Source organism: Staurois parvus, unplaced genomic scaffold, assembly GCF_062004578.1.
Source record: "Staurois parvus isolate SC_StPar_1 unplaced genomic scaffold, SC_StPar_1.0 ptg000390l, whole genome shotgun sequence".
Lineage (NCBI taxonomy): Eukaryota > Metazoa > Chordata > Amphibia > Anura > Ranidae > Staurois > Staurois parvus.
Window position 1 is genome coordinate 12,834,064 of NW_028318186.1, and position 12,655 is coordinate 12,846,718.

The 12,655-nt window shown below is 42.7% G+C and overlaps 1 protein-coding gene across 2 annotated transcripts in view; it reads right to left on the minus strand.

The window, feature by feature from the left end:
• The window catches only part of LOC149455707 (cytochrome P450 2A4-like), a 62,911-nt gene that overhangs the window by 43,399 nt on the left and 6,857 nt on the right, over positions 1-12,655 (minus strand). Inside the window, exons 1-3 of one of the 2 annotated variants that reach the window (XM_089686104.1) lie at positions 10,980-11,308; positions 4,821-4,990; positions 2,695-2,857 (exon numbers count right to left, since the gene is read on the minus strand). In XM_089686104.1, coding sequence (XP_089542230.1) covers positions 2,695-2,857; positions 4,821-4,988 — 331 coding nt within the window. In that variant the 5' untranslated portion in view covers positions 4,989-4,990; positions 10,980-11,308. Of the gene's footprint in view, positions 1-2,694; positions 2,858-4,820; positions 4,991-10,979; positions 11,309-12,655 lie in introns of those variants that run through there. The other variant, XM_089686105.1, reaches the window with a different exon arrangement.

The window sequence follows — 12,655 nt, forward strand, 5'->3', positions numbered from 1 at the left end:
ATATGTTAGGAATGTAAGGATGCCCCATTATTTGATGAAAATTATCAACCTACAGAGGACTGAATTCAAAAACACCCCAAAAAATCAAAGTGAAAAAATGATGCAGCAGGCTAGTCTATTTTGCTGAAATTTCATTGCAGCAACTCAAAATGTTACTCATTAGGTAGTATGGCCCCCACGTGCTTGTATATGCTAATATTGAGACGACAGATGGTGTCCTGGGGTATTTACTCCCAGATTTGGACTAGGGCATCACTGAGCTCCTGGACAGTCTGAGGTGCAACCTGGCAGCGTCGGATGGACCGAAACATAATATCCCACCAATGTTCTGTTGGATTTACGTCAGGAAAGCGTGAGGGCCATTCAATGGTATCAATTCCTTTGTCCTCCAGGAACTGCCTACATACTCGCATCACATGAGTCAAGGCATTGTCGTTCACCAGGAGGAGCCCAGGACCCACTGCACCAGCGTAGGGTCTGACAATGGATTCAAGGATTTCATCCTGATGTCTAATGACAGTCGGTGCCGTTGCCTAGCCTATAGAAGTCTGTGCGTTCCTCCATGGATATGTTTCCCCAAACCCTCACTGACCCACCACCAAAAACGGTCATGCTGAATGAGGTTATAGGCAGCATAACATTCTCCATGGCTTCTCCAGACCCTTTCATGTCTGTCACATATGCTCAGGGTGAACTTGCTCTCATCTGTGAAAAGCTCAGGGCGTCAGTGGTGGACCTGCCAATTCTGGAGTTCAATGGCCAATGCCAAACGAGCTCTATGGTGCTGGGCAGTGAGCACAGGACCCACTGTAGGATGTCAGGCCCTCAGGCCACCCTCATGAAGTCTGTTTCTGATTGTTTGGTCAGAGACATTCACATCAGTGGCCTGCTGGAAGTCATCTTGCAGGGCTCTGGCAGTGCTCATCCTGTTCCTTTTTGCACAAAGGAGCAGATATCGGTCCTGCTGATGGGTTAAGGACCTTTTACGACCCTGTCAAGCTCTCCTAGAGTAACTGCCTGTCTTCTGGAATCTCCTCCATGCTCTTAAGACTGTGCTGGGAGACACAGCAAACCTTCTGGAAATGGCACGTATTGTAGGGTCCAGGTATCTCTCCATGCTACCAGTAGTGACACTGACCATAGCCAAATGCAAAACTAGTGAAAAACAGTCAGAAAAAATGAGTAGGGAAAAAAATGTCAGTGGCCTTTACTTGCAAAACTATTCGCGTTTTGGGGGTCGTCTCATTGTTGCCCATCTAGTGCACCTGTTATTAATTTAATTACCACCAAAGCAGCTGAAACTGATTAACAACCCTCTCTGTTACTTAACTGACCAAATCAATATCCCAGGAGTTTCATTGACTTGATGCTATACTCTAATAATAAAATGTTCCTTTAATTTTATTGAGCAGTGTATATATACATACACATACACTATATTGCTAAAAGTATTGGGACATCCCTCCAAATCATCGGATTCAGGTGTATAAAATCAAGCACCTAGGCATGTAGACTGCTTCTACAAACATTTTTGATAGAATGGGTGCTCTCAGGAGCTTAGTTAATTCAAGTTTGGTACCGTGATAGGTTGGTACCTGTACAATAAGTCCATCCGTGACATTTCCTTGCTACTAAATTTTCCACGGTCAACTGTTAGTGGTATTATAAGAAAGTGGAAGCAACTGGGAACAACAGCAACTCGGCCACCAAATGGTAGGCCATGCAAAATGACAGTGCGGCATCTGTTCATGCTAAAGTGCACAGTGCGCAGAAGTCGCCAATTGTCTGCAGAGTCAATAGTTAAAGACCTCCCAATTTCGTGTGGCCTTCAGATTAGCACAACAGTGCGTAGAGAGCTTCATGGAATGGGTTTCCATGGCCGAGCAGCTGCATCCAAGCCTTACATCACTAAGTACAATGCAAAGCGTTGAATGCAGTGTTGTAAAGCATGCCGCTACTGGACTCTAGAGCAGTGGAGACGTGTTCTCTGGAGTGACAAATCACGCTTCTCTACCTGGAAATCCGATGGACGTGTCTGAGTTTGGCAGTTGCCAGGAAACCGGTACTTGCCTGACTGCATTGTGCCAAGTGTAAAGTTTGGTGGAGAAGGATTATGGTGTGGGTTTTTTTTTTTCAGGGGTTGGGCTTGCCCCTTAGCTCCAGTGAAGGGAACTCTTAAGGCGTCAGCATACCAAGACATTTTGGACATTTTCATGCTCCCAGCTTTGTGGGAACAGTTTGGGGATGGCCCCTTCCTGTTCCAACATGACTGCACACCAATGCACAAAACAAGGTCCATAAAGACATAGATGAGCGAGTTTGAGGCAGAGGAACTTGACTGGCCTGCACAGAGTCGTGACCTCAACCTGATAGAACCCCTTTGGGATGAATTAGAATGAGCCTTAGACTGTGAGCCAGGCCTTCTCATCCGATATCAGTGCCTGACCTCTCAAATACGCTTCTGTAAGAATGGTCAAACATTCCCATAGACATACTCCTAAACGTTGTGGACAGCCTTCCCAGAAGAGTTGAAGTTGTTATTGCTGCAAAGGGTGAGCTAACACAATATTGAACTCTACGGACTACGACTAGGATGCCATTAAAGTTCATGTGCGTGTAAAGGCAGGAGTCCCAATACTTTTGGCAATATAGTGTATATACACACACAGTATATATACTTTTTGTTTTCCTTACCGTAACCTTGTGTGAGTCTTCTTGTTACTGGTAAATTTCCACGAGCACCAAATTGATGAGAATAATTAATCAGGGCCTCTTTAATAACTGCATATCCACAAAGCACAACCACTGGTCTAGAACCCAACCAGACAGTGAAGATGGGTCCATACTGCTTAGTCAGCTGTAAAATAGAACACATTTAAAATAATTATAAATAATTTTTTTTTGGCTTTTTAATGCTTTTTTGCATCTCAGTGCTGCTGATCTCCTCCAATCTCTTTTATTAATTCCCTGCCTACATGTTCTTTCTCCTCTGAACTTCTGATACACGTCAGTCCTGTGAACTGGCTTCCTAGTAGCATGTTCTCCAACTGTCCAGGATCGTACCACTATATGAGCAGAATCCCACTGTTTCTTGGCTCAAATACATGTCCTACCATAGAAAGAATAGATGGTTTTTGGGGAAAGATTTCTGCTATGAAAGTGAATATGCAGCCACTGAATAGGCTGTTCCTTTGCCTACAGCTTGTCTCAAACTGCCTATTTACTTCTATGGTGGCAGATGTCTTGTGTGACCACTGGGCCTTTTTTTTTTACCACCGATTAAAGAAACCAGAACATTATTTCATCCACTGACCATCAACAATTCCTGACCATTGCATTATATTTGGTATGTTTTATCTTAAATAGAATTGACCCTGTTCCCTATTGCATGTTTTGTGTTGTATATTTTTCTGGCCTAATCCCTGCACTTTATAGTCTTTGTTGTACATTATGTAGACCTGACCCTTTGTACTCTGCATTCTATACTGTAAGCTACGTGGACCTGACCCCGTGCTCTATGTCCTAACCGTTTCCTGTAGTATGTCTATATGACCACTCTATGACCATCTCCTACAGTATGTATGCAGTCTATGATCATCTTCTCTAATATGAGTATAAAAAGAAATAGTAGGAATTCAATAACAATATATTACACTGCTCACAAAAATTAAAGGAACACTTTGAAAACACATCAGACATCAGTGGGGAAAAAATCTCCTGCTGGATATCTATACTGATATGGACTGGGTAATGTGTTAGAAAGGTAAGGATGCCCCATCGTTTGATGAAAATGAAAATTATCAACCTACAGAGGACTGAATTCAAAGACACCCTGAAAATCAAAGTGAAAAAATTATGCAGCAGGCTAGTCCATTTTGCTGAAATTTCATTGCAGCAACTCAAAATGGTACTCAGCAGTTTGTATGGGCCCCATGTGCTTGTATGCATGCCTGACAACACCGGGGCATGCTATTAATGAGATGACAGATGATGTCCTGGGGTATTTCCACCCAGATCTGGACCAGGGCATGGGATATAAAGAAAACAAACAGCGGGTGCACCGGCCTAGTGCATTACCATAAAAAACATTTATTGAAATAATAAAAATAGGTATCGTACTCCCAAATGACATCAATGTCAAAGGCACATCATAAAGAACAGCACTGTCCAATCCACACTACATGTCCATCCACAATGGGAACCCTGGACTTCCAACAGGCTAATGCGTTTCAAGGACTTGCCTCTTCCTCAGAGCATCACTGAATTCCTGAACAATCTGAGTTTGACTTTCTGTGCAACCACTGTAGGGTCCAGGTATCGCCTCATGCTACCAGTAGTGACACTGACCATAGCCAAATGCAAAACTAGTGAAAAACAGTAAAAAAATAATGAGTAGGGAAAAATGTCAGTGGCCTGCACCTGTAAAACCATTCCTGTTTTGGGGGTTGTCTTATTGTTGCCCATCTAGTGCACCTGATGTTAAGTTCATTAACACCAAAGCAACTGAAACTGATTAACAACCCCTTCTGCTATTTAACTGACTAGATCAATATCCCAGGAGTTTAACTGACTTGGTGCTATACTCTGATTAAAAAGTGTTCCTTTAATATTTTTGAGCAGTGTATAATAATTTCTATATAATGCAAATTGCATTAGCAGATGTGAGCTCAGCAGTCTACTAAGGAAAGTGTTAATGGAAACACATTTAGCAATATCAACTAAGGAGTGTCCACCTATCTAATCCCATTTAATAAATTATAAACCCCCTACACTCAGGTATATGGGTACTTAGCTCTTCTACACTTGTGTTTAGGACTCACCTTGGGATAAAACTGGTGCAATGCAAAGCTCACTTGAAGCAGATTACCAACAAATGGCAATGGGATCGGTCCTGGAGGAAGTCGAAACCGTGTCTTCTGTACTCTCCATACAGTGATAATGAAGTAGAAGAGCAGCAATGAGTAAATAGACAGAGTGAGGATATCCATATCTGACAACCAAACAGAATAACAGCAATATTATATACCGTATCTCTGTCATTTATTAACGTGTTGAAGAAAAGGATTCTGTTATTGTGTAACCCAATGTTTTCCAAAGCTCAATTACCTCAAGTAGTTCAGGATCCCTAGAACGGAGGGAGAGGCAGGTTAGCTAGAGAGACAATTCCTGACAAATTTGGAAGAGTCCTAAGCTTTTTTCTTTTAGGATTGAACGTTAGAGTTGTTACTTTCACATAGCAAAAGGTAAAAAGGTAAAATATTACACACATATTACAATATTGCAGGAATTATTCATTATGGTTGTACTAATGTTGTGACATTCACAATGTAATTTTTAAAATAAAAGTACCAGAGTGTTAAGCACATGGTACAGACACCTTCATTTAAGTCTTCTTCCTTTCCACCCAGACCCCCAAGTACATTCTCATTCTCCAAGTCTCATTTTCCATCTCTATATGATTTACACTGTCCACAGTAGTACTACAAATATGCTGTGCATTTCTACTTACAAATAATTGCAAAGTTTCTTGCCACCAGTAAATTTTCTTATAAGCTTCCTCCACACAGAGCCACTGGGTGCCACAGAGGGTTCCTTTGCCTGGTCTTCTTGAGTGTACGTATCAGCAGTGAGTCTTTATTAGCAGACAGTAAATGCAAACCCCACAAACTGCACCCAGGTTTGGTTAAGCGTACCTCGCTTAGGACCACTTAGAAGAGGTGGGCCCAGGCACGGTTCACTTGTGGTCTGTTACAGTTTACTTCAGTGTGAGTGCAAACTGTACCGGAACATAAACCTCTCCATAGATGATAATGTACTGAAGCACAGATCACTGGTCTAGTTACCAGAGAAATATGTCTGGGAACACCTGTAAGCAGTGTCGGACGAGGTCCACCAGTGCCGAGGGCGAAGATGGGAAACTGCAACACCTCCCTTTACCCCCCCCATTGAATGGAGAAAGATACAGGCCAAAATGTTTGTGGTATTAAATAAAATAGTACCAGCCACAAGTTTAAAATAGCTACACAAATATGTGGTAAAGGAAAAAATTACCCTAGGTTGGTGGTATCACTGAAAGGAAAAAATGTCCCTGCATCAGCATTGTCACTGAAATGAAAAAATGCCCTTGAGTTGGTGATGAGAATGGGATGGAAAAATGTGACTGGTGTCACTAAAAGGAAAAAAAATGTCCATATCAGTGGTGTCACTGGCAGGAAACACGCCCCTGCATTGGTGGCATCACTGGAAGGGAAAATGTCCCTCAGGTGGTGGTGTGAGTCAGTGGTATGATTGAAAGGAAAAAAATGTCTCTGTATTGGTGCCATCCTGTAAAGTAAAAGCGTCCCTGTGTCATTGGTGTCACTGAAAGGAAAAAAATTGTCCCTACATTGGTGGTGTCACTGGAAGAAACACCATTGCAAAGCTCTTCCCCCACGCCCATAACAGAGCTCCTCCCTTGACTCTGCCCCCCCTTCTCACTACAATTATCACTCCCTATCCTCCCCTGCACAGACCTTCCTCTTCCTCCCTCCTTCCCCAGTACACAGAGCCACCCCTTCTCCCACCCCCTCAGTACAGAAATCCCCCTCCTCCCAGACCCCCAGCATAGAGCTCCTCCTTTCTCCTCCCTTTCACAGTATACAAAGCTCCCCCCCCCCACCTCTATCACAGAGGTACCCCATTCCTTTCACCTTCCCCAGTACACAAAGCTCCCCCTTCTCATGGACAACCTTTTCCCCTCAGTCTTTCAGAGCACTCTATGTCTAGACTTCTAGCAGTGCTCCTGAAGGAGGCACTGTCACTTGAGGCATGCTGTCATTTGTAAACACAGAATCGGCACAGGAAACTGCTTCTGTGTGACAGCGGACAGTGGAGAGCATGCCAATACCACGCTTTGGATGAAGAAAAAAGCCCACTGACAGGAGTACTGTAGTCACTACTGTCAGTAAGAGGCAGGGAGAAGGGAGCTGCTGGAGGCCCCAGCACATGTCCACGCACATATGGCTGGCACCTGCCGTTGTCCCCCCACCACACTGCCCTTGTCCTGGCAGTGCTTGTAGGTGTTCCCAGGAACTGTACAGTGTGTACAGTGAATGAAAACCAGTGGGGTTGTGGAAAGGAGCGATAATTGAACTCGGGTGTAGTTCAATTTAACTGGCCCCAGCATGAGTGCACCTAAGTGTCCTGTTTTACCACACAAGTCAAACAGTTTTCTTTGCAGGCAGTTTCGGATGGTCTGGGGAATCCATCAATGGTGTTATAGATACTCTTTAGAATTCAGTTGAAGTGCAGTGCCAAAAGTGTCGGTGCTTGCACCCAATTCATGCCCCATTCTGAGACAGGTACATGAATCTTTTGGTGCTTGCCCTAAGGATGGAATGTACAGTACATTCTAGATATACAAATGTCAAAGCATTCGCTCTGGGACTATAAATAAAGCACATCAGCCATAAAAGGTACTATATGTTAAATTTACATAATTATAAATTTATTGGTAACATAATTAGAAATTCCAACATGATAAAATCCAGTTTACCATATAGTACCTTTATATGTGATGTACTTCATCTAAAGTGCCAGGGCAAATGCTTTGACATTTTTATATATAGTTTTAGGGATGAAGGCGCACAACGTTTTGGTGCCCCAGATCACATTTTAATTGATTAAATATACTGTATATTATTGGGTGGAAGACAGCATGTAAGCTCACTGTGTGGTCTCTAGCACCATATATGTTTTGGTACTAGGATTTGACTACTTAATATGATGGATGATTTGATGTGATGGAAGTCTGTTTTTTATGTTGTCTTTATGTGTGATGCACCTGGTCTTGGATAGCTGTTTTGTTTTTTTGTCTACTCCTGGTAGCTACAATGCATATAGGGCTTAATAGCTGCTTCTGACAGGTGTTGATGGAGGACAGTGTGGACCCTGTGCATGTTGGTGCCATGTTTCGGGCCCAAAATGTGATCTCAGTGTGCACAGAGTTTGTGCGCCATGGTGTGGGATGTCTGCCACTGTGTGTGGAGATTGCTCTTGGAGCCATTTTGCTTCCTCCATACAGTACCCCTACTCCATTACTAAACTTTTTGCATGGTGTTGCAAGAGAGACCTGTCTTGGGATTTTTGCTATATATGGAAGTGACAGACTCGGGATATATTCTTTTAACTCTTTGTGATCATGAACTACACTTTGTTCTGGAGCCTCAGTATGTATTATTACTGTGGTGCTTTTTTCTATATGTGATTCTCACTTTTTTACATGTTTTTTTTGTTTTCAGACCGCACACACACACACACACGCACATGCACACTACCAGTGTTGGCAGCTTCTTATTTTTATGCTACAAGTATTGTTTTTCCTTTTAGATATTTTTGGTACTCATTATGGGCGTCATTATGGACTATGATGCACTCCTGGGTGCTCCTACCTGTCCTCCCTTTGTGCCTTTTGCCCCTGATGGTCATATGCCCACAGTTCCTGGGACAGACGTTCCTGATGACCTTCCCTTTTAGCTGCTACCATATTAATTTGGAGCTAATTTGTAAGTAGCAGCGCCATGTGGTGACCCCAAAGAAGAACTTAGCTGATTATGCCATACTACCAGTGTGTGCAAAAATGTATATGCTGATATTTATTTCCTAGATATATACTTTGTGTCCACTGCTGAAGAAGTGAACAGAGACTCACAAAACGCTTTGGCTTTTTAATGAAACTTACCAACTATATATTTATAGGAGGAATATATTAATTGTTATATGTTTATTGCTTATCTATTTGAAATGTACAATAATGTCACCATGATTGTGAAGGAATTTATGGCTCCATTTTATATATACTACAAATTAGCGCAATATATCTTCTAACTGGATTTTATCATGATGGAATTTCTAATTATGTTACCAATAAATCTATAATCATGTGTATTTACCATATAGTACCTTTATGCGTGATGGCCCACTGCGCATGCACGAGAGGCGCTGCACTTTGTGAATGGTCCTGTAGTCTTCTGGGACCTGTCATGTGTCCCGGAAGACTACAGGAAGAGAGGGGGGAGGAGAACTCCGCGGAAGTGAGAGCGGGTACCCGCCCACGCTCCTCAAAGATCTACAGTCTCTGGTCATCTCCTGTACTATGTCCGCAGTCTCTGGTCATCTCCTGTACTATGTCCGCAGTCTCTGGTCATCTCCTGTACTGTGTCCGCAGTCTCTGGTCATCTCCTGTACTATGTCCGCAGTCTCTGGCCATTTCCTGTACTATGTCCGCAGTCTCTGGCCATCTCCTGTACTGTGTCTGCAGTCTCTGGTCATCTCCTGTACTATGTCCGCAGTCTCTGGTCATCTCCTGTACTATGTCCGCAGTCTCTGGTCATCTCCTGCACTGTGTCCACAGTCTCTGGTCATCTCCTGTAGTATGTCCGCAGTCTCTGGTCATCTCCTGTACTATGTCCGCAGTCTCTGGTCATCTCCTGTACTATGTCCGCAGTCTCTGGCCATTTCCTGTACTATGTCCGCAGTCTCTGGTCATCTCCTGTACTGTGTCCGCAGTCTCTGATCATCTCCTGTACTATGCCCGCAGTCTCTGGTCATCTCCAGTACTATGTCTGCCGTCTCTGGCCATTTCCTGTACTATGTCTGCAGTCCATTGGTTCAGAATATTTTTTTCTTGTTTTCCTCCTCTAAAATCTAGGTGCGTCTTATGATCAGGTGTATCTTATGGAGTGAAAAGTACAGTAATTGTCTGCCCCTGCCACCCAAGGGCAATTTATCCAAAGCAGGGAGTAAGCAATTGTTATAATCACCCAATGCCAATAGGGGAACATCAGGGTGATTTGACATAAATTGAGCTAGTTGTTTAAAGACCTCTGGAGAGTAGGGCGGGGGGATATTTATCGTGGCCACAATATAGCGGAACCCATTCAAAGTACACAGCAGAAAAATATACCTGCTCTCCACATCAATACATTCCTGCACATTAACAAATTGAACAGAGTTAGAGATGAGGATACAACCACCTCTGGAAAATGTTGAATGGAAGGAATGATATTGTATGGAAAATATAGGGTGCCGACAGTGTCAGATTTCAAGTGGGTTTCCTGCAAGCATACTACAGACGGTTTTAAATGTTTAGGTACATGGAAAACAGCACCCCATTTAGTTCTATCCCCCAGGCCCCTTACATCCCAGGATAAAAACATCAATTCTTTATGGGAGACAGATATAATATATATGGAGAAAATAGGAAGGATAACACATTCGTAGACAGATATAGCGCACCCCCAAGGGGAGCAGAGAGCGGATAGGCAGTAGGAGGTTCGCAGATCACATGGGTCAAGGTGGCCAGGAAAATAGCCCGCAGGAAGTAGGAATGACAGACCCAGTAACATACACTCCACTATATATAGACATCTCAGGTGAACCATAAACAAAACAAGGGAGAAAACTGAAATGATCACCAACATGTAGGCCAACAGAGCCGTAATAATGGTATCTGAAAACACAATGTCTCGTGGACATGCACGCAGCAGGTAAATGTAGGGAGAGAGTAAGAGGGGAGGAACCCCAACTTAAGCTGGAAAAAAGTTAGAAACAAAAAGGGAGGAAATGTGAGAGCAATACCCCACTGCTCTGCTAAGCTGAGTTTAAGGCACTAAGGATCAACAGGGTCCCCGAGGTCAAGTTCCAGGAGAGTTCGCCAAGCGATGTTCAGCTCCATCCAACCACTGTAGGGCTGCATTAGGGCTCTCAAAGAAGTGAGAAGTGTCCTCCGCAATCACTAGAAGTTTAGTCGGATATGGCATGGTGTTTTCCCTGCTCAAAATTAAGTCTGCAACTCACTCACTATCATACTAGATAGGCAAAGACTAAGTCTTTTAGGTAAAATAAAAAAAGTATATTTATTGAAATTTAATATTCCCTATTACAGGTTATAGCTAATCATATATAGAATAAATCATAAAGAGTAAGCATCAATACATCACCAGATATTGTAGCATCACCCTTCGCCTTGATTGTGGGACTTCCAGCAATCGTCGAGGAGGAAACCAGGAGAAAATACCGCAAGACACGTCTGTCGCACCAAGATTAAGTCCCGTTTTCTCCTCAGAAATCCCCCCTTCTTATAAGACAAAATTGTTATTTCACGTGTGTATCTGCGCAGTAGATAAGTTCCAGCGTGTGAACACAGCATGGGTTCATGCTCAGTTGCTTGTTCTCATGGTGTGCCCTATCTCATAACAAGTCATAATTCCAGATAAAACCAGTTTCATTCCCTTCTGCACAAACAAATCTGAACTGTAATAACCAGTTATTCTGGTAACACCAAGTGTTCAGTTATAATCTATACATTCACTCTTATACAAAGTTGTCACACTCGTATCACAATCAGTCCTTAACCACTTGAGCTCCTGACGATTTACCCCCCTTAATGACCAGACCTTTTTTTGCTGTTTGGCACTGCACTAATTCAAATGATAATTGCGCAGTCATGCAATGCTGTACCCAAACAACATTTACGTACTTTTTTTCACACAAATAGAGCTTTCTTTTGATGGTATTTTATCATCTGTGCGCTTTTTATTTTTTGCGCTATAAAGAAAAAATCACACAAATTTTGAAAAAAAACAATATTTTCTACTTTCAGCTATAAAAAATATATCGTAAACTCAAAGTTAGTCATAAATTTAAGCCAAAATGTATTCTGCTACATGTTTTTGGTAAAAAAAATCCCAGTAAGTGTACATTGATTGCTTTGTGTGAAAGTTATAGCGTCTACAAACTATGGTATAGATACTTTAATTTATGCTTTTTTTTGCTATACAGCACTGCACTAATTCAAATGATAATTGCGCGGTCATGCAATGCTGTACCCAAACAAAATTTACGTCCTTTTTTTCACACAAATATAGCTTTCTTTTGGTGGTATTTTATCACCTGTGCGCTTTTTTTTTTTGCGCTATAAACAAAAAAACACCAAAAGTTTGAAAAAAAAAACAATATTTTCTACTCTCAGCTATAAAAAATATTTCGTAAACTCAAAGTTAGTCATAAATTTAAGCCAAAATGTATTCTGCTACATGTTTTTGGTAAAAAAAATCCCGTGCATTAGCGGGCAAACTGGCACTATATGGGAGGGGCGCTAACACTATCGGAAGTCACCAGTGACACTAATACAGTGATCAGTAAAAATCTGTTCACTGTAATCAATGACACTGGTGATAGGGCAGTGAAGGGGTTAACTGGGAGTGGGGGGGTGGGGGGGGCGATCAAGGGGTTAAATGGGATTACTGGTGTACTGGCGGGAAAACTGGCGCTATCTGGGAGGGGCGCTAACACTATTGGAAGTCGCCAGCGACACTGATACAGTGATTAGTAAAAATCTGTTCACTGATCAATGACACTGGTGACAGGGCAGTGAAGGGGTTAACTCGGGGGGGGGGCGATCAAGGGGTTAGACGGGATTACTGGTGTATTAGCGGGAAGTCTGGCGCTATCTGGGAGGGGCGCTAACACTATCGGAAGTCGCCAGCGACACTGATACAGTGATCAGTAAAAATCGGTTCACTGATCAGTGACACTGGTGACAGGGCAGTGAAGGGCTTAACGGGGGGGGGGGGAATTAAGGGGTTAAACGGGATTACTGGTGTACTGGCGGGCA